Source organism: Elephantulus edwardii, unplaced genomic scaffold (genome assembly GCF_000299155.1).
Source record: "Elephantulus edwardii isolate Elephantulus edwardi_28Jun2011 unplaced genomic scaffold, EleEdw1.0 scaffold00179, whole genome shotgun sequence".
NCBI lineage: Eukaryota > Metazoa > Chordata > Mammalia > Macroscelidea > Macroscelididae > Elephantulus > Elephantulus edwardii.
In genome coordinates, this window is record NW_006399929.1 from 1,267,469 (window position 1) to 1,291,175 (window position 23,707).

The 23,707-nt window shown below is 36.5% G+C and overlaps 1 protein-coding gene across 1 annotated transcript in view; it reads left to right on the forward strand.

Moving 5' to 3' along the window:
* The window catches only part of FANCM (Fanconi anemia, complementation group M), an 85,782-nt gene extending 82,832 nt beyond the window's left edge, over window positions 1-2,950 (forward strand). Inside the window, exons 23-25 of the mRNA XM_006896013.1 lie at window positions 926-1,292; window positions 1,928-2,219; window positions 2,812-2,950. Of these exons, the coding sequence (XP_006896075.1) occupies window positions 926-1,292; window positions 1,928-2,219; window positions 2,812-2,950 (798 nt within the window). The remainder of the gene's footprint in view (window positions 1-925; window positions 1,293-1,927; window positions 2,220-2,811) is intronic.
* Window positions 2,951-23,707: the final 20,757 nt, after the last annotated feature.

The following is a 23,707-nucleotide window of genomic DNA, read 5'->3' on the forward strand; positions in this document are numbered from 1 at the left end:
TATCCATGAGCAGGGAATATTCTTCCACTTCTCTAGGCTTTTTTTTGTTTCTTGTAATAATGTTTTGTAATTTTCTTTGAATAGATCTTTTGTGCTTCTAGTTATATTTACTCCCAAATATTTAATCTTGTGATTAGCTATTGTGAAGGGTATTGCGGAAAAATATTTTTTAAAAATGCTAGTGATTTTAATTGGAGAGAAGGGCTGGTTATTTAATCTTCTGATTCTCTTTCCATTATGTCTTAGATATTTACATTTTTAAGATGAACTATAATGTTTTAAGATTATTTAAATATTCTACTTTTTTTCCCTCTAGGCTAAAATTTTAATTTCTCCTTTTTAATACTTACAGCCTTAAAAAATTATTATTTTTTTGGTGTGTGTACAGTCAAATCAGATCTGACTGGCCGGCCTTTTTTTAAAAAATATTTTATTATTTTTTGTGTGTATACCGTCAAATCAGATCTGACTGGTACAGGAGGAGACTGTTTCTCTTTCTCCAGCAAAGTATCTGGTGGATTCGAACCACATACCTATGGGATTGCAGTGCAGCTTCTTGCCACTTGACCACCAGAGCTCCCTAATACTTAGGGTCTTTTGTCATTTTAAAATTTTTCTTTCTTCCTTTATATTCTTAGCTAAAGCTTCAACTTTTTTGAGTCATCAGAGTGGTGGCATTTTCTTTTGCCTAGTGATAATCTTATGTGCTCTTTAGTTTTTAATCTGACATCCTTGTTCTTTTTTATTCAGATACATTGTGTTTTATACAATCTTTCATTTACATTGTTTCAAACAATCATTCATGATTTTTGTCACTTTGAAAGAAGGGAAAAATTATTATCAGTAAAGAGGGTCAATGTCAGACTTACAAATTTCTGGTATTAGCATATATTTAACCTAGTTATAATATTTTTCAACTTTTCAGGATTGTAGCAATACAGAAGAGGCTTCGGTGGCATATTCAAATTCAAAACCTTATTTGCCTGGAACTCATACTTCTCTTAGCCTTCCACAGGAAGGAAAAAGAACTCGTATTCTTGTGGATAGTCGTGAAATCACTTCTGGTTCAGAAGTCATTTCTTCCCTACGTGCAGTCCATGGATTAGAAGTAGACATTTGTTCTCTTAATGGTTGTGATTACATAGTGAGTAATCGCATGGTGGTAGAAAGGAAGTCTCAGTCTGAGATGTTAAATAGTATCAATAAGAACAAGCTCATTGACCAGATCCAGCACCTACAAAGCATGTTTGAAAGAATATGTCTGATTGTGGAAAAGGACAGAGAAAAACCAGGTTTGTATTTAAGTGTTTTTATATATAAGGCTGTAAAGGAACTTAACAATTATTTGGTTTATTTTTCTGCAAGGATGTGGGAAACTTTTAAAATATACATACTGATTTGTGAATGTTTACATTAAATACCGTAGAACTTTTCATGATTAAAAAAACCTCTATCAGATAGTTGTCATTGAATTCAGTAATATGGTCTTGGCCTCAGCAATTAATGATCTAGGATCCCTGGTGGCATAGTGCCTACCATATAAGGCTGCTAACAGAAAGGTTGGCAGGTTGAATCCACCAACTATTTCATGGGAGAAAAAAAATAGGCAGTCTCTTCCCATAAAAAGGAGGTTTGCTGTGAGCTAGTCTGGACTCCATGGCAGTGGGTTGGGCTTTTTGAGTTTGCAAGCTTTCCTGCCTCTTCATTGCTATGTTGAGTCCTGTTATGATACTCATAAAGACAGACCTCCCTATTTTCTATCTCATAATGTTTGAGAATTACTTTAAAATTTTACTTGTGGAATTGCTAAAATAGCTTTACTGTGGCATTGATTTGCTCATTGGCATAGATCTTGATATTTTAATAATATAAAGAATGTTAACAAATCTTACTGAAGTTTTCATTTTCCTAATTACAAAACATTTAGGAGACACCTCAAAGATGTTTAGGAGAACCAAGAGCTATGACAGCCTGCTGACTGCTTTAATCAGTGCTGGAATACGAATTCTTTTCAGTTCCTGCCAAGAAGAAACAGCAGATTTGTTAAAAGAACTGTCATTAGTGGAAGAAAGAAAGAATGTTGGTATTCATGTTCCAGCAGTAGTGAACAGTAGTAAACGGGACACACTTCAATTTTATCTAAGTATTCCCAATATAAGTTATATAACCGCATTAAATATGTGCCACCATTTTTCATCTGTAAGCAAAATGACAAACAGGTATGTCTTTTAAAATAATGAATATTTTCAAATAGTTATTTAGAAGCAAGCATTCCTCAGGAATTATGTTTCAAAAAAGTAAGGGATAATGCCAGTTAAGAGTATTTCATTCAATGAATACTGTTGCCTGCCAGCATGTAATAGTCACTGCATGAAAGTTAGGAACATTAATGGGGAAAAGAACTAAAAACACAACCATAACCTTGAAGGAGCTGGGAGCTTTGTGGCAAGATAAACACAAAATAGCACTTACATTTGATCTTATATTCTAACATTTCTATTTAATTCTATGCCTGGAAAATTTTAAGAGTTTTATGTTATTATAATGCTTGAAAATGGAAGATCTTTTAAAAAAATAGATTCATTCAATCAGATACCTTTGAAGTTGTAATTTTGCACATAACTATTAAATAATGAACACATTTTTATTGAAACTAATCCTAAAGAGTTATCAACTGGTAGGAGCATGCTTAGGCTGAAAATATTTTCTCTGGCTGAAAGCTTTTGTGTCTCATGTTTTTTAGAGAAATCAAATTTTATAAAAGTTAAAGTTCTAATGTAATAATTTTACTTTGTTCAAATTATTTTTCAGTGCACCTCAAGAAATCTCTCTGTATGCACAAGTGACTCATCAAAAGGCTGAGGAAATCTATAGATACATTAACCATTTATTTGACATGCAAATGTTACCAAACAGTCTTAACCAGGGTGGATTGAAATCCAATGTATGACCGAACTGCTCAAGAGTCAGTGGTCAAAGAACTCTCATAATACCAAGTGCACTTCAACAATTATTGCTGTGGTTGGTGATTACTGTTTAAGAGATGTAAATAAGAAAAAAAAAAAAAAGAGATGTAAATAAGAGACTATTTCCTTCTTTCTTAAAGACATTGTATATAGGTTCTTTAAATTATTAAAAAGAAAATAATTTCTGATGTAATCATTTTTGTCATGAAACAATTTTTAAAAGTGTAATAGGAAAGAAAGGTTTATTAAATGTTCTTTTAGGGAGCTCTCAGGTGTAGTTGATAGGGACTTGCGCTGCTAACCCAAAGGCCTTGCCTCTCTGATGGTTCATACATCCTCAGTGGCTCCACTGGATAAAGCTGACATCTCCCATGTAATTTAAAGCCTTGGAAACTCAGTGGCGGGTCAGCCATGAGTTGGTTCTCACTTGCTGGCAATGAATTTGAATTATTTAGCATAGTGTAAGAAAAGTAAAGTTAAAAGACAAGTATTTTGAATTTTTTCCTAAAGATTAGTGTTAGCATAATAGTTTGATGTATCCATGACTGCTGCCAATTTTCTTCTATATATATTTGTTGTTCTGTGCCATTGAGTCACTTGCGACTTATAGCAACCCTTTGTACAACAGCCCTAAACCCTGCCCTATCCTGTGCCAATCTCACTGCCTCTGACACACCCATCCCAATTACCCCAGTCACTGAAACAATCCACCTCAGAGGGTCTTCCCCTCCTGTGCTGTCCCTCCACCTTCCCAAGCATGATGTCCCTCTCCAAGGGTACGTATCTACTGTGCCATAAATGCCCTTAGCATCTAGGAAAGTAGAAAATGTAATCTCTCTTCAAAGGTGTCCCAGTTAGTCAGATTCTAATATGAACTTCAAAGCACTTTATTCTTAAGCTATTTATATGACTTGCACTTGGAAAATGTATTTTTAGTATAAATGTGCTATTTAATATAGACTTATTTTCACTCATGTCTCTAGCTAGTACTGCTATTAATATTTTAAGATGGCTCTGTTTTTATCTGAAAAATGTCATTGAATGACCCTTCTGGTCATTCTGGTGTTACAGTCGTCTCTTCCATATGGACAGTATTTCTCCCCTAATTTACCTCTTTATTCTCTGCTTGCTTTACTACTACTTTTAATACTGGGTAGTTGAACAAACCTCATAGCAGACCTTCCCTCAGTTTAGATCTGGTGATAAAGAGGGACAGAAGAAATTGAAAACAACTGTGAACTTGGCTTCATAAAGGTAGAATAAATTCAGTTCTACTGAATGCATCTGATTGCATGTGTATCTTGCTAAATAATTGTCAAAGCCAGGTGGGAAGGATGTACTAAACTACTGGCTAGTGTGAAGTTACCAATTTATTCTTGTTTAGATGCAAAGTCTTCTTTTAGTACCTGCTCTGCTATAATGGATTAGACTTTGAGCATTCTTCTTTTACACCAAGGACAGTGCTAAACCAGGAAAAGGAAAGGGACTTTTTCTGGTTCTGATTATCGTGCATTTTGCTGCTACTGCTTGCCTAGCCTTGTCAGGGTTGCTCTATAGATGGTGTTATTCTGCCCCAGCTGACTGCAGGGAGCACAGTTCTTCAGTAGCTTGGCACTGGTTTGGGTAGGGCAACTTTTTTTTAAAAATTTACTATTTTGTTTGTGTGTACCGTCAAATAAGATCTGACTGTTACAGGATGAGATTGCCCCTCCTCCTCCTCCAGCAGAGCATCTGGTGGATGTGAACCACACGCCTCTGGGATTGCAGTGTACCTTCTTGTCATTAGGCCACCAAAGCTCCCTGACATTTTTTTTTAAGAAAAATTTCATTATTTTTTTGTATGTACTATCAAATCAGATCTGTTACAGGAGATTGCCTCTCCTTTTCCAGCAGAGCACCTGGTGGATTTGAATCGCATCCCTCTTGGGATTACAGTGCAGCTAGCCCACCACAGATCCCTTAGGGTGACATCTTGCAAGTCCTCCCACACCGTGTATTTCAACTCCTTTGAGTCAACCAGCAGATTGAATATTTATTTATGCTTGCTATGTGGACAGACACATCTCCATATTTAGGCTTGAAATAGCTTGTAAAACATCCAGTGTTAGTCCTTAAATATTAACTCTATTGGTATCATCTCAGTCCTTGAGCCCTTTAAGTCTTTATTTTCTCCTTTTTTTAAACTTTTTCAATTCAACTTTTATTTTCTACTTTTTAAAGTGTTCTTTTGGAGTTGCTTTAAACCTTACTAGCTTATCTTCAGACTTGATGGAAAGAAAGACTAAAACCCAGGTACCGAGCAGGTGGGAGCAATAATACAGAAGAGGAAGGTTACTGAATGAGACACAGGGAATATGGGGAACAGGGAAAAACTTTCTTTATATTGGGCTAAGGCTATGTATTTCTAAATTTCTCTTTATTTCTAACCATAGGATTTGGCCACCTTCTTCTCCCCCTTTTTTTTTTTAAATTTGGCCACCTTCTTAAATCCTAAAACATAAACACACACACACACACACACACACACACACACAAAGGGAGCTCTGGTGGCCTAGTGGCAAGAAGCTGCAACTACAATCCCAGAGGTGCACGGTTCGAATCCACCAGATGCTCTGTCGAGGAAGGAGGGGCAATCTTCTCCTGTACCAGTCAGATCTGATTTGACAGTACAAGCACACAAAAATAATAAGATAAAAAAACCAAAAAACAAAACCCCTAAAAGATGACCCACTAACTTCATGCAGCATAGGATTGCATTTAATATTGGCAACTCAGGTTTTACACTGTTTAATAAAGCCACTCTGAAAAAAAAAAAAAAAAAAACAACACAACCCTTTCATATGTTCCATCTATATCTACCCAGTCTTTGTGGGAGAAGTAATCACTGTTTAAAGGTGAATGATTTTAGTCCAATTGTACCATTGCTTTTTAGTATTGTTTCTCTAACACTCTGATGGCTCAGTAAAAAGAAATTGTGCTGCTAATACAAAGGCACATGGTTTGAATCCACCTGAAGATTTGCCGGATAAAGATGGACAATCTCCTCACATGTAGTTAAGTGCCTCTAAAAACTGCTGGAGAGTCAGCTATGGGTTGGTTCCAACTTGATGGTACACAACAACAATAATCACAACAGTAGTATAACTGCTGTTTGTTGGTAATTTCCTAGGATACAAGAAAATGTTATTTCCCATTAAAAAGTTCAGATACTTTTTCAGGAAACAATTTGGGCCAATAACAAAATGCATATTTGTTTTCTTTCTAGGGCCTAATTTAAGTGTAAAAGACAACTAAAAAAAATAAACACAACTAACTTTATTTAAATAGTCTAACTGTAGAAAAGGAGTAGGTGAATATGTTTTGCAACTTGTGTAAAATATTTTGTCAAAGTCTAAAATAAAATGGTAGGATAAGCTAAAAGAGGTTTGCTAAAAAGTTTATGACAAATGTTAACTTCATTTCTTGCACTAATGCATCTACTAACTGGATGTTTAAAATAGCTTTTTATACTATTTCTACATATGTAAATATCATTACAAGAATCAACAAAAATGCCCTGTTTCTATGTAATAAAATATTGAAAAAGGAATAAATTAAAATTACACAAGTTTCAGGAGGGAAGTATGTCATAAAAGTCATTATTAGATCAACTCTGGGAATATATACCAAGTTTTCATGAATTCAGTAGCCACAAGAAAAATCTTCTGCCATATCTCCCTACTTCATAGCAACATTTTTAAAAAAACACCATCATTTTCCTTGTGTAAGCAGATATACATACTTATAAAAGACTTATCTAAATAAATTTTAATATCACAAAACATTAATTTACAAACAGCCATATAAACAAAACAATCTCTTTTACATTATAAGATGAGACAGTGAAAAAGATTCTATTTTTCAGGGAAATTCTGATTTGAATACAAAAACGAAGTCTTTGAAAAGGAGTCCATATTTTTCATAAGAAGCTATTATAGATAAAGAAAATACATATACGCCAAGAGAAGTACATAGATGTGCTGGTTATACTAGAAATTCTAGAAAGTATATTTTCTCATTTTCATTATTCACAGTCAGAAAAATAATAATCCTTTTCCTCTTCATCTAAAGAATCCATTGCAGTTGTAAAAAGTTTCCCAAGACCAGAATTCTCTCCCAAATCTGCAAAGAGAAGTTTTTAATAAAGAGGATTAATATATTTTTAAACTTATGTTCAATGAAGTTGTAAGCAACTGTAAGAAACCAAATGGTAGCTATGTCTACTTGAAAAAAAAGGATTTTATTACAATCTGGACAACAGAATGAAGTTACAAAATAAAGATATGTATGTTTACCTTTTCTAAATGAAGTTTTTCTTGATACTGGGGTTAAAAAATCTGTTTCAACCTACAAGAGAATTCATAGAACTACTGAGTAGGTAAAAATCTCTATTTCAAAAACATTACCTAGCAAATTTCCACATCTTTGTTTTTCAAATTCTTGGCTAAAATGGTAATGTATAAGGCATGTTTTAAATGTACAGTGAATTCTCGCCAATAATCTCTTTACCTGGCATTTATGACCAAGATGGTAATGAAAAAATCTTTCCATGATGACCATGTTCCCTTCATCCTTTAGTGACTAGCAGCACAAACTAGCCCCACTCTCCCCGTCCAGTCCTATCAGCCACTTTTCCCTGTTGATGGACTTAATAGAAGTATTCCAGTATAATTGATCACTCATCTGCTACTCATCCCCCACTGACTTGCTGAGTGAATGGCTGCCACTCCTTCACTGACATCCCCCAAATAGTGCTCAGCCTGCCCAACTCTCCTATCCCCTTAGCAAACCCTCTAGCGCACTGCCTATCTACCCTAATTCCTTCCAACTTGCTGAGTTACTTGATCATCTTAATACAGAAAAGGCATTTGATAAAATATACACTTTCCTGGTAAAAATATCAGCAAAAGAGGAGTAGTAGGGAAATTCCTTAACATAATTAATGGCATATATACAATACCCACAGCCAGTATTATTCTCGATGGAGAGAAAGCGTCACCTTTGAGAATTAGAAACAAGAAGGATGCCCATTTCACCATTCCCAGTCAATATTGTCTACAAGTCCTAGCTAAAGCAGTCAGGCAAGAAAGGCAAATAAGGGTAAGGAAGAAATAACATTATCCCTATTTAGAGATAACATGATCTAATATATAGGAAACTCCAGAGAGACGGGTAAAATAATGTAGCATTTTACCCTCAAATAATGAGTATCATGATCCTTACTGTCACACCACACAGATAAAATCAGATCAGAAATCTCGAGTTTACCCCACGTAGAATTGAGGGTTTATTAAAAATGACTTTCTTAGCCATTGCCATGTGGTTGGATTGAGAATACGCCAACAGGATGCATTAGCCCATCTATCCATAAGAAAACTGGGTAGTCTCACCCATTAATCCACATGATTGCCCCGTCTCGCCATTACACTGAGCAGAACAGCAGGAGGATCTTTCCTGCCAGGAAAAGACTAAGCAAGAGGGCCAAGAGGAATAGCAGCTAAAGCAGAAAATCAGAGACCTGACTTAAGATGGAACCTTGAGACTGCTACACCATTGGAGTTAAGAGCCTTTGCCTGATGTTGGACAATTGAGGTGGGGAAAAGGGCCCATAATTCACAGGACTGAGAACTTTGTAACAGGCGCCTAAAGTCGTAAGGCTCAATGCTGAGGTGCCTGTGAGCACATTTCAGAAGCTGTCCTGACTGTATTCTGCTACTAACCTGGATTATAACTTTTTGATTCTCCAGTATTCTTTGTGGTCTGTGAGCTATTGCATTGGATTCTGAACCCAGTAAAGCCTTAAGGATATGTCTGACATTATGGGAGGTTTTGTGTTGTTGACAGAGGTGGGTCTCCTTTGTGAAGTTAGAAAAGGTCAGATATGGCTTGTCCCCATGCAGCCTGTGCCCTTTTCACACTCAGTGCCATAAAAGAAATGTAACACCTTCAAAAGAGAACTTTTCAAACCAGAACTTTTAAAGCAATCTTTTTTTTTTTTAAATACTGGTTTATTTACAAAGTTTCACACCAGATCCTTCCCATTTCCTTCACCCCGCCCCAATCTCCACCTATCAAACTGTATGACCCTGTTTAACATTCCCCTCCCCCAGCCATCCTCAGTCCTCATCCTCATACTTTTCCTACTATAATGGTCTTATACAATATTTGTCCTGGTAGAACTGAGTTCACTTAGTATAATGCTCTCTAGTCCCTCCCAAGTTAGCTAGTAATTTACAAAATCATTGCTCTGCTGTGCTACATAATATTCCATCATATGAATGTACTGTAATTTCTCAATCCATCTGATTGGGTTGGACATGTGGGCTGTTTCCATGTTCTTATGATGGTGAATAACACTGCTATGAACATTGGTTTACAAGTCTCCATTTGTGCCTTAGTTCTCATTCTCTTGGGGTATATTCCAAGCAGTGGAATAGCTAGGTCTTATACAATTTCTATGTTCAGCTTTTTGAGGAAGCAACAAACTGCTTTCCAGAGTGTTTGGACCATTTTGCAATTTCACCAACAATGCATAAGAGTTCCTGTCTCACCACATCCTCTTCAACATTTATTACTAGCTGTCCTGTTAAACTTTGCCACTGCTACTGGATTGAGATAGTATCTCATTATGGCTTTGATTTGCATCTTTTTTTTTTCTTTTTTAATTTTACACTGTTTTACCTACAAAGTTTATATACATTGCCCCTCACGCAGGACCCTTCCCACATCCCCAACCCAACCCCTCTCCACCCATCAAACTCTAATACAATATTTTAAGTAGAACTTTCCACTAAACTCTGTACTACTAAGTTTAACACACTGGTCCAAATTATTAGACTATGGAATAATAAGAGTCTAAATAAGAAAAAAAAATAATACATTAATAAAGTTTGGTAACACACTTAAAAAAAGGAAAAGCTCAGAGGCTTAGAAATAAGTAAGAGAAAAAAAGTATAATTTCACAGGGAACAGATTCAGTGCATTCAGGTCCTGCTACTTCTTTGTGGTTCATGGCTCAGCAGCATGTGCATCACCTAGAACTTGCCCCTTGGTGACATGTATGCACTTTTGAGAAGCCTGGACTTAGTGGATTAATTAAGGCAATTCAGCTAATTTAAGGCAAAACCGACTAGAACTCAAGTCTTTGGATTCTTAACCAAGGCTTTCTTACTGAATTGATTCTTGGCCATTTGCAAATTTTACTCTCATAAATTATACAATAATGGAAAAAGGAATTTAAAAGAAACACTTAAAGGGAGTTTGCCTGCTGCTTCAAAATCAGTCTAGATTTATTCTGAAGAATTTAATCCCCAGACTGATTATAAACCAAGGGTCCAAGAGATAATCTGCCATTCTCCATGGGCAAATGAAGCTAAAGATAGGATATGATTAAGTAATTTCACTGTTTAGAGATACTTTTGACAGTGATTATTCTCTGGCCAGTTTGCAGTCTAAGTATCTCATAATACAGTAGTAAAGGAAGAAGAGATGCTATTAAAGAAGTACCATCCTAAAAGAGTTGTTAAAAATATATTTTCATTCTCTTTGATTTGCATCTCTATGATTATCTATTTGTGAAAAATCTTAGGTAAATTAGCCCTTACCTAAACATCAGTCATTTAAAGTAAAAAAAAACAACAACTGAAAAGTAAAAAAGGGAGTAATTTTTCTGAAAGAGTAATGGATTATTAAGCCAACTTTGAGATAACTGGATTTTCAATGTTGGAATGGTACTTACAAAGTAGTAGAATTTGAAAAACCATTTATAATAATTTTAATTCTACACATAATTTAATCAAGTTCCTTAGACTATTAATAAAACCATGATTTTATTAGTCTGGATTATTCTGCAACCATTGTATAGATAATATGCTTCTGTGTCTTTCTGAAATGTCCTCTTTTAACTACTCTGTATATATTTTCCTTTTACCCCAATTGTACACATTTTCAACTAGTTCAAATGCTGTCTTCTGTGATCTGACATTTCATCTGCTGTAACCTGACAATACTTACATAATTACCTACATAATACATGTGGCCTTGTATATATATTGGGCTATAAACAATCTGAGGGCAAGAATGATTACATAATCTATTAACTCCCACAATGTTACATATTAAAGATAAATATTGGATAAATGTATTAAGAATATTACTCACTGTTTTTTTCTTGATGTTGCCCCAGACAATACCACTTTTATGGGTTTTTTGCATGTGAAAAACATACTTATCACAGTCATCCCTGTTTAAATACAAAATTATTCCAAATCAATATTAGCTACCATTCTTTCATCCAAAAGTTGAACAGAAATTGCTATAATTAATTTCAAATAGGTTTTAATCTTTAAAAAGCTCACTTTATTTTTCAATAGAAAATGGTCTGCTAGTAAATGTACATGCAGAAACTGTTAAAGTAGTGTAAGCTTTGCTGTGTATATTCTCAACCAAAAAAAAGGCTATTAAGAATTTTAAAAAGAAATGTTAATGACAGAGGTAGACAAAACTCTTCAAGTATTTTAAAGAAACAATATTTCAGTAATTTATTTTTGCTTATTGTTCATAGTCACTGCTTCCTCCAATTTCTATCCTGCTCATTCCTTTTCCAATACTCTTGTCCATGAACTAACACTCTTTTACTATTCTTATCCACTTTTATTTACAATCTTTCCCACAACAACTGGTGACTGAGTAGATAAGGAGCTGTGCTGCCAACTCAAAGACAGGCTGTTTGAATTCACCAGCTACTCTTCAAGAGAAAAAAGTGGCATTGTTTCCATGCCATTTATAGCTTTTGAGAACCTGCTTGGAGGGTCAGTTATGTGTCGATTCCAACTTGATAGCACATAATAACTACCACCACCCTGACTGCATTGCACATTGATCACTTAAAGGATATACTAGCTTATGAAAACCCTCAATCAACATAAAGATTCTAACTGTGTTGGGTTTTCAATGAATTCAGCACACCTTTTATTTTTATGGTTAATTCCTTCTTATCTATCCCATACTAACTATAACTCCCTTTTTTTTCTTTCCTCATTCTACAGGCATAATTCATAATTTACAGAGGAAAATGGAACCAATACTGTAGTTTCAGAACCCTTGAAAATTGGCTTTCTAGTTATTGTGTTAGCCCCCATCGAGGGACATGATCTTCAGCTATCTTAACTGTGGACACATGGTCTTACAAATCATCAAAAGCTATGGGTTGAATATTAGAGCACTTTCCATTCACACTTGGATAGGCAGGAAGGACTGGGAAGACACTGCAAGAGACTGTGGCAAGGTGTTAACAAGAAAAACCTTGGAGATGGAGCCACAGCTCCACTGATTGCACTGCAATCCTGAAGGTACATGGTTTGAGTCCACCAGTTGTTCTGCGGAAAAAGATGGGCAATCTCCTCCTCTGCAACTAACAGCCTCTGAAAAATTGCTGGAGGGTCACCTATGGGTTGGTTCTGACTTGACGGTACACAATAACAACATACACATATTATTGCACATACACATACATATAGATACATGTTATGTTGCTACTGATTTTTTGTAGTGCAACAAACTAAGCTACCAGAGCTCCTGTGCTATAGATCTTTATTAATGGCAATCTCACTGTGTTTAACTGCATGCCAGAGGGTTTTTATGGTTTTGATCTTTCAGAAACAGATTGCCAGGCCTTTCTTCTAAATACTTCTAAGTGGGTTTGAACCGCAAATCTTTAATTATTAGAAAATGTTTAACTTTGCCATCCAGAGACTGACTCTTTATATACTTATGTGTATCTGTATGTACATATCTATGTATGTGCATTTTCAGTCACCTCATAGTACATGTACAAAAGACGAATTGCACTGGGAAAATCTGCTGTCATGGGCTTCTCTAGAGTGCTGAAGAGCAACGATGTCAGTCTAGCTACAAAGGTGCACCTAATCCCGGCCATAGTCTTCTCAGTTACTTGCTATGCTTCAGAAAGTTGGACAATGACTAAGGATGACAGAAGAATAGATAGATGCCTTCGAGTTGTGGTGCTGGAAAAGAGTCCTGAACATACCAAGGACTGCGAAGAAAACAAATAGATCTGTCTTGGAGAGGGTGAAACCAAGTCTCTCCTTGAAGGCTAGGATTTTGAACCTCTGCCTCATTACTCTGGGCACATGGTCAGCAGAGATCTGTCCTTGGAGAAGGACATCATGCTTGGAAGGGTGGACAGACAGCGTAGAAGAGGAAGACCCAGATTAGATGGATTGATACAGTAACTGGGGTGATGGGGGTTGGTATGGCAGAATTTGTGAGATTTGCTCAGGACAGGATAGGCTTCAGAGCTGATGTACATAGTGTCGCTATGCACTGTAGGTGACAACCAGTAACATTCTATGACAGGTGTGGAATCAGGAGTGACATCCACTTCCTAAATAACTTGCTTCTGGAAACTTTATAAACATTGAGAGCTGTAGAGGGGCTTCAGGCCTTTTGTTCATAGGGTTGCCATGAGTCATGCTCGACGCTAAGTCAATCAACAACAACAAAGGCATATGGAAGCTGGACTATGAATAAAGGAAAACAAACAAAAGATGATAGTGGTGAAGAATACTGAATAGATCATAGACTGCTAAGAGAAAGAACAAATGTCTTGGGTAAGTAGCTAGAAGAGTCCTTAGATGTGAGGATGGCAAAGCTTTGTCCCATATACTTTGGACATGTTACGAGAAGGAACTAGTTCATACCTTCATTCCTGGAAAAAAAAGAGGATCAGTGTGAAAGAGTAAAAACCCTCACAAGAGAGAATGACACAGTGGGTCTAGCAGAAACGTAGCAGTAAGCTTACATAAAGATTATAGACTTGAGAACACTCTCAGTCAATGCTACTTTATTCTGTATGGTTGTTATAGGCTAGAATTGACTCAAAGGCAATGGGACAGTCAGATGGATGGATGGATGTGGACATGCATGCACACTCCCACCCATACACATTCATTGCCATCAAGGCAGAATTGACTCACAGCTGACCCTCCAGTGGATTCAAACAGCTAGAGTAGCGTGACCTTTGAGTTAACAGCAAAACTCCCTATGGACTATGCCTTTAGAGCTCCATATAATTCACTGCCTGTAACTTTTTTCAATTAATACATCTTGAACATTTTACCAGAATCATTGTTAGGCACAGTAGAGTCAGAACTGACTCATAACTGACTCTCCAATGAGTTTTTTAGAGGCAGTAAATTGCACAGAATAAGACGGCTAACCTTTCTCCATGGAGGAGTTGGTAGATTCAAACTGTGTGCCTTTGAGATGCAGCACACCTTCTTACCATTAGGCCACCAATAGTATATATTATGTCATTAATTTCTCTCAAAAAAACTCCTCATTGCCATTGAGTTGAAATCGACTCATGTTGACCCTCCACTGTTAAATAACACTGGAGTTGATATCCTAGCTTTCTTTCTTGGAGGCTCTGATGGATTACAGCTACAAGAGGCTCAGCGCCGTAACTCTTTAAAGACCATGATGGTATACCAGAATGACTGAATTAGTCTCTACTAATAGCTATCTGAACGGAGCTCTGGTGGCTTAGTGGCAAGAATCTGTGCTGCAATCCCGAAGGTGTTTGAGGCCACTAGCTGCTCCATAGGAAAAAGATGGGCAATCTCCTCCTGTGTGATTAACTGCCTCTGAAAACCCACCAGAAGATCAGCTGTGGGTCGGTTCCAACTCTATGGTACAAAACAGCAACAATAGCTATTGGAGGGAGCTCTGGTGGCCTAGTGGCAAGAAGCTGTGCTGCAATCCCAAAGGCATGCAGTTCGAAGCCACCAGCTGCTCTGCAGGAGAAGGATGGGCAATCTCCTCCCCTAAGATTAACTGACTCTGAAACCCGCTGGAGGGTCAGCTATGGGTCAGTTCTGATTCGATGGTATACAACAATAACAACAGCTATTTGAGTGGTTTCTAGCCTTTTACCATTATAAACAATGCTCCAATAAATAAGATATACATTTACAATTTATAGAAATAAAACTGGTGGGCCAAACATGTGAATTTAAATTTTGATAAATATTCAAAAACTTCTGCTTCATGAAAGTGTGTTATGTTACTTTCTTATTAGCAATGCATATAAATGGCTTTCCTTCTTGTTAATTTATAGGTGCACTATATATTAGGGAAGGGAGGGGGCTCTGGTTACCTAGTGGTAAGAAACTGCACTGCAATCCCCCAAATTAAGTCATTTGAATGCACTAGCTGCTCTGTGGGAGAAGGACGGACAATCTCCTCCCAAGCGATTAACTGCCTCTGAAAACGTGCTGGAGGGTCAGCTATTGGTCAATCTGACTCAAGGGTACACAACAACATATAATGGGGGAAAAGCTTTTTTGGTTGTGATGAGTTGTATATGTTCCTTACTCAGATTATCTATCTTTTGATTGTTTATGGTAGTTTAACCAACCAAATATTGTTATTTTTTTATATAGTTAACATTACCAATTTTTTTATTAGTGCCTTCTGAATCTATTATCAGTAAGGAAGACCCCTACTTCTGTTGTTATAAAATTAATCTCCAACTCTTCTTTAGATCTTTTTAAACAGTTTCACAATTTTCCTATAAAACTATGATCCATTTAGAACTTAATGTAAACTTTGTAAAGTGTGAGCCACATATTAACACCATTTACTAAAAAATATCTCTACCTCCTGAAACTATTTATCCATTGCTTTCTGGAACTACTGTTTGTTTATTTTAAAAAACAATGGCTCTTCTCAGAGATCTATTTATCTAAATATTCCCTGTTATGTTGATGAAGAGCATATATTCATACCTATTCATAGAGCCTAGCATGCCAGGACTGATGTGCTGACACTGAGGTGTTTTAGCCAATGGAACGATAACTGATGATGGAGTTGTTGGATTCATGTCCATATTTGACAGAATATCATCCTCTTCTTGATGGCTCTGAAAACTTGGCAACTAAAAAATAAACATTAATTATCAGCAGGCAGCCACAAAAGTTGCATTTCTCATTATCACAAAAGGGTTTTTCGGTGTGCTATGTTACTTTCCTTCTTACAGTTTTGTAAGAGATAATTAAAAACACTAAAAACCAGTTGGCAGTCTTTGCCTCTGACAATCTTAGCTTCTCCTCTGTAAAATGGAAGCGAGGACAACACCGAATAAAATTTATGTAGACTCGGGCTGGCAAATGTTTACTGTGGAGTCAGTAAAGTTTTGGGCTTTGTAGGTCACACAATTCCTATCTCAACTCTTCAGCCACACAGTTGTAGTATGAAAGCAGCCATAGAAAATATGTAAACAAACATGTAGAGTTTTATTCCAATAAAATTTCATTTTTATGCAATAGGTGGGAAATGGAATTTAGTCCACAAACCAATTTTCTGACCTCTAGTATTGCTGAAGAAAATGGAACAGTGTTTCATTATTGTTATTATGTTTGCCATGCTATAGGTAATCTAAACTCGCAAAGCCATTGAGTCAGAACCCACACATAGCTGACCAATTTAGTGGATTTCCAAGGCTGTAGGCTGCATGGGAAGAGATTGTCTTTCTCTTGTAGGGCCACTGGTGAGTTCGAACCACCTGAGGCACTACCTTTGGGATGGCAGCACAACTCCCTACCAACTATGCCACCAGAGTGAAATAGTTGCTTAGCAGTATTAAATTTTTTTCTATGTATTCCCAGTAAACAGTAGTTCTTAAATAGATTTTAGTTACATATAAACTTTAAAAAATAGCCTTATGTTTCAGAAAATGAAATTACCATTTTTCATTTTCATTTTACTAGGCTTAATATTGCTACTAGTTTATTTCCCAAGTAGCTCTGGTGGCATAGTGTGTAGAATGCTCTGTTGCTATCCAAAAGGTCAGCAGTTCAGATCTACCACATGCTCCTTAGAAGAAAGGTAGGCAGTCTCTTCCTGTAGAAATGTATGGTCTGTTAAAGCTGAGAGAGGACTGCCATGAATCAGACTTGACTATGTGTTTGGTTTCTTAGTGTTTGGAGTCCAAAGCAAATATGAAACCCTTAAACACATCCCTCTGTAAATTTATATACTTCCCTCTTTGGTTTGTGTAGGTAAGAAAACCTAGATGATTATGTTATTAAATTCTATAAAGCATTGTGTAGACTTATAAAATAAAAGTTTACTTAACAACATTAAATTGTTGGATTAGAAAAAGTTATCAAGTCTAGCTCATGAAAACAACTCTTAATTTTTATACTTCTGAAGTTATCTACATTCACAGATGACAGGAACAGTCTTAAATTTACACTTTAATATTTATCTATTTTATTATCCTTAGCAATAATATCTCTACTGGATGGATAACATTTATAGCTTCTGGGGTTATTTTTGTCATAAAGATATTATTTATTATCTTTGGGAAGGTTTCTGGCTTCTTTTGAATTTCTCAAAATAAAGCCACAGAACTGATTTTTTGGTATTGCTATGTTTTCGAAATGGTATGATTTAATTTATTCATGACTATATCATCATTGCTACAGTTTTTGTGAACTGATCTATAATGATTATCACCTATTGGTCACTTTTGTTAGCAATGAATATTTTATTTTTTGTAAAGTAAGTTTTCTAAGTTAGAATATATATAATTTATTTACTTTGTTTTTCTTTGATTACTAGCTAAAATGATTACGTCCCCATGTTTGCTCAGTCATGTTTCCACCTCACCCCACCATGAACTCAATCAGATAGACTATATCTGTGCAAAGAATCGATGGGGAAGAACAAATCAGTAGTTAAAGCCAGACCAAGTGCTGAATGTAGAATAGACCATTAATTACTTATGTACAAGTTGAAACTGAAAGTAAAGAAAATTAAAACAAGCTCACAGGTACCAAAATATGACCTTAAGTTTATCCCATCTAAATTTAAAAATCATATTAATAAAAAATTTAAAGCACTGAGTACTAATGATGGAAGACGACGTGAGATGACATCATGGATATCCTCTATGAAGAGATCAAAAGGTCATTACATAAGTAGAGGAGAAATAAAGTATCAAAATTGATGTCAGAAGAGACCCTGAAAATTGCACAAGAGCATCAAGAAGATAAAACAAAAGGGAGAAATGCAGTAGTAAAAGAGCTAAATGGGAGATTTCAAAGGGTAGCAGGAGAAGACAAAGCAAAGTATTACAATGGAATGTGCAAACAGTTGAGTCAGAATAAAATGGGAAGAACTTGTTTGGCATTTCTCAAGTTGAAAGAACTGAAAAACAAATTTAAGTCTTGAGTTGCAATATTGAAGGATTCTTTGGGCAAAATAGGAAATGATACAGAAAGCATCAAAAGAAGATGGAGGGAATACTCAGTCACCATACCAAAAAGAACTGTTTGACACGGAAATATTTCAACAAGTACCGTACAAAAGCAAATGGTAATGAGGGAAGAAGTTCAAATGCACTGAAGGCATTGGCAAAACATAAGGCTTCAGTTGAAATTGACATGTTTCAACTAAAAGAGCCCTGAAGGAGCTGACCAGTCTATGCCAGGAAATTTGGAAGATATATAGCTACTGGGCCAACAGTTTAGAAGAGATCCAAATTTGTTCCTATTCCCAAGAAAGGTGATCCATTAGAATGTGGAAATTATCAAACAATAAATTAATATCACATGCAAACAAAGTATTGCTGAAGATCATCCAAAAAAACAGTACACTACATTGACAGAGAACTTCCAGTACAGACTGGGTTTAGAAGAGGCTGTTGCATCAGGGATAGTATCACTGCTGATGGCTGATGGATCTTAGCAAAAAGCAAAGAAACCAGAAGACTATTTGTGTTTTATTGATTTTGCAAAGGCATCTGACCATGTGGATCATAACAAAATATAGCTAATATCGAGAAGAATGAGAATTTCAAAACATTTAATTGTTTCTTGTAAAACCCATACCTAGATCAAGAAGCTGTCTGTTGTCTGAACAGTGCAAGGGAATGAATGGAGCATGGTTTAAAATCAAGAAAAGAGTGTTGTATTTTTTCTCTATACCAATTCAATCTGTATGCTGAGCAAATCATTGGAGAAGCTAGACTCTATGAAGAAAAATGTGGCATCAGGATAGGAGGAAGATTCGCCAGTATCCTGTTATATTCAGATGACATAACCAGAGTTATATTCAGATGATATAATCTTGAAAGTGAAGAGGGTATGAAACATTTGCTACAGAAGATCAAAAACTACAGCCTTCAATATAGATTTCATTTTACCATCAAGGAGACAAAAAATCTTCGCCACTGGGCCAAAAACCATCATAACAGATGGAGAAAAGACCAAAACTGTCACAATCAACACACTTGTCACCAGCAGTCAAGAAATTAAAAGACGTGTTTGCAATGGGAAAGTCAGTTGTCAGGGACTTCTCCAAAGTACTGAGGGACAATGACGTCAATTTAAAGACTAAGGATCACTTGATTCAAACGATGGTCCTTTCCATTACTAGAGAGCTGGACAAAGAATAAGCTTGATAGAAGAACTGATGCTTCTGAGTTATTGTGTTGGAAAATGTGTGGCCGAAGTGCTCCTGAGGATGAGGTTTCATCTCACATACTTTGGGCATATTGTTAAAAGGGTCTATTCCTTTAAGAGAGAGACATCATGCTTGGAAAGGTAGAGGGTTGCTGAAAGAGAGGAAGACTCTCAACAAGATGGATTGACACAGTAATGGCAGTGATGAATTTGACTATGTCAGTGATGGTGAGGCTGACACATGATAGGACAGGGCTTAAATCTGTTGTTCAAAGGCTCACTATGAATTTTACTCAATTTATGTTATACCACAAAAACAACATGGTCTTAATATTTATTATTCTGGTAGTACACGGACGAGTTAATATTACAGCTTTGTTCTATTTGTTGCAAACAGTTTACCTTAATCACTCAAAAGTTTTAACATCCTATTTTTCAAGCCATAATAATGAACTTATATATTAATATCTATTGATTTTGTGTTAATGTCTCTTTAAGGAGTCCTGATGTCATCAGGTATATTGGGTATTGAGGTTACCAGCTGCTCCAGAGAAGATGGGCAGTTTACTCCCATTAAGATATGCTGTTACGTACTGTCGAGTCACCTGTGGCCCATAGCGACCCTATGTACAGCAGCTCTGAAGCCTGCCCTCTCCTGAGCCAGTCTCACTGATCCTGAGACACCTACCCCATTGCCCCAGTTACTGTATCAATCCATCTCATCCAGGTTCTTCCTCTCCTGCAGTGGCTCTCCACCCTTTTGAGCATGATGTCCTTCCTTCTTAAGATCAGTCCCTCCTAGCCATGTGCCCAAAGTATGTGAGATGGAGCTTAAAAATCTTGGCCTCCAAGGAGAAACTTAGTTTCATTCTAAGATAGACCTATTTGTTTTCTTGGTGGTCCATGATATGTTGAAGACTCTTCTCCATCACCACAACTTGAAGGCATTGATTCTTCTGTCATCCTTAGTCATTATCCATCTCTGATGCATAGCAAGTAATTGTAAAGACAGTGGCCTGGATTAGGCACATCTTAGTCTTTAGATAAACAGTCCTGAAACCCAATCTAGGGTTGTTATGAGTCAGAACCAAATTGATGTCAGTAGGAAATCCAAATTTACCATGCAGTAGCTAATACACTATCACTTAAAAAAAAAAAAATTTAAAAAAAATTGCTCACTGAATATTAAATTTTAAATATACATGTATTTGCTTATTCCTATGTTTTCCATTCAGTTCTATAAATCATATTATTAAACTCCATTGAAGGACAGACTGGAAGCTGGTGAAAATGCCATTTACTAGCAGACTGCTTTCTGTATTACATTATGAACATTTCTCTCTTTTACTATCTATAAGTCAGGGCCAACTCATAGCTAACCCTTTTTCATTGGGTTTCCAAGGTTGTACATTGCACAGGAGATTGATCATCTTTCTCCCTTGAAGTCACCTGTAGATTTAAATGGCCTTTGGGCTAGAAGTACAACTTCATGAACTAAACATGTCTATGGACACTATCAATCTTTTGTTGAACTGTTAATGATGAACACCAACTGTACATAAAAGTGAATAACATAAAAGAAGAGATAAAGAAAGCACTGAATACATTTAAGATTCTTACCAGTACTCTTTGATTCTGTAATGGTGCTGTGCTGAAAAAATCATCATGGTCATCTTTTGGAAGCTGGTCCAGAAAATTCCTCATCTGTTGCTTTCTTTTTAGAGTTCCCACTTTGGCAGTTATTGTCATAGTTTGCTTTTTATCTATATTACCTATCTTGCCTTAAAATTAGGGAAACAAGTATCAATGATGTGGTCAGGTATAGTAAGTACTCTATAAGACCGCAAGGTATTATGTAGGTATATCAAGTAAATTCAGCTTTGTCAATTTTACAAGTCTCCTATTATAACAAATAAATCTATACACTGGGATATGTGCAATATGATTAGTCAGCAAAATCTTCATAAAGAAATTACACAGGAATAGGCATGGTGATAAAAGTCTTCAATACTGTGAGAAAGTCTACCATCCACACATCCTCCTTCCTGACTCAATTTAGTTTATTAGCAAAACAACACCAACCAAAAATATTTTCTTATAGCAGGAATATTTGATACTTCCTAATGCTTAGTCTAGGATTTTCTAGCATGGAATACCGTTTATTAGCAACTCTATATACAAATAGTAATTCTGAGAATTATGGAAAATAAATTTATTTTATGTTTTCTTATAAATTAGGAGAGATTCTCCTCAAGTGGCTTCAAATTAAATTAGACCCTTGCTTAGAACAATAAAGATATTCAATTCCAATTGCAGATTTCTTAGTATAAATTCAAAGCACAAGGCTGTCAAAAGTACTACTTATAGAAACAGCTACTTAGGTAAAATTAAAAGATTACACATAAATTTTGAAGTATTTCTAGTTTTGTTTTTATTTTTTATTTTATTATTATTATTTTTTTAATAATAAAAAAATCTAGATTTAGTCTCCAACAGGCATACAGCATCAGCAGGTACAACTAGAGGGATTACTCCATAGATTATACATTCAAAAAAGGCATTATTAGCATACAGTCCCCGGTGTGTTCTCTGTAACAATAGTCACTTCAGTGTAAACAGATACAATTATTGTGGTCACAATTCCAGAAGGAAAGGCACAACTTGGCAAAAAAACCCCCACAAACAACCAACAAAACCCCAAACAACACACACACACACACACACACAAAAAAGGGGAAACTTTTTTGGATCCTAGAAGGTCAGGTGCAATTAACTAGACTTTTGTAACAGTCTTGATCCACCTGTCACCATGCCCTACATGGAGGGTAAAGAATCCTCTGCCCTCAAAATTAGAGCTTTTTATAAATTCTTCTTCCTCATTAAACTGAGACAAAGATGTATAGTTTACACAGTATCACATGTAGTACAAAAAGAGATTCGGGGGGGGGGGATTCACCAAAAATATCTCCAATGTCCAAACTGCTCCCACCAACACACCAGTTCTTAGGTTTAAGACATGGCCTGGGAAGAGTTCAGTGGTCCCAGAAATAGGAAAATAGAGGCTATGGCTACAAGAACATTAAAAGGAAAATGAGGTAGATAAATTAAAGCTTTTATACCTAGGACTTGCCTGTTCCAACTATGCAGCCTTCATGTAGCTGTCAGGGAAGGGGGGTAGAAACATCTTCATAATTAGTTGGCTTAAGTCACCAAGGAAATAAAAAAATATTTCTTGAAAAAAAAAGGAGGGGGGGGGAAGGAGAGTATGTGAACCTGTAATAAGAAACATACCTTCCAATGAGAATTTTTTCTCAAGAACAAAAATCCCCAGATCTTCCAGAGAGAAGAGAGGGTTGGGGAGCTTAATTAAGTCACCTGAGGTTCCCTATGCAGGTACTCACCTGTCATCCTGGCATTCAGGAAGACAAGGTGTACAGAATGCATGGGGAGTACGCTGGAATTCTTGGGGAGGGAGGTCCTCTAAATGAACTGTATTAAATAAGCAGCACTGATTCCCAAAGGACTAATCTGTCCATGAGGTTACCCCACTCATTAGGCAAAGGTTCTGTGGTTGAAGGACTCATTGCATTCTCCAACCTCAGTTTTGAAAAGACAATATATTCAAAAGAACAAACTGTGTGTGGGGTGAGGAGCACGTTGGCGCAGGGTTGGGGAGACGTACAAAGCAGGTCACGAAGACAAGGTAGGAGAACCTATCCACTCACCCGCCCACCTAACAGGTATGTTAGCAAGGATACAGCCCCCTACCTCCCCATTGCCCCTCACTCCGTTATGCAGCTGTCTTTTCTGCTGTGGTTCCACCAGTTCCAAGTGTCCCACCTTCAAAGCGGTGGCAGACACAGGGTTTTGGAAACGTCACTGCAAGTGGTCCAAAGGTTCTGTATAAAAAGTTTGCCGCAAGTAAAGTGGCTTTGCAAGACCCGCTTCTTTCCAAAGTTAAACAAAAATACTAGTCTTCTGTTAAGCATGATTTCTTTCCTTTTTCATATTTCTTCCGTTTTTGCAAAGCAGCATAGCAACTTCGTTGATTGTTAAGACGGCCATTTGCACATCAGGGAGGGCAAAGCCACCAGAGGCGAGATGAGGTGGGTTTTGTAAATTTTTAAAAGGAGAGAAAGGCGGAGGGGGGCAGATTCTAGATCTCTCACTCTGATTCTAGACTCTCACCCTTCCATGTGACTTCTCTGCATC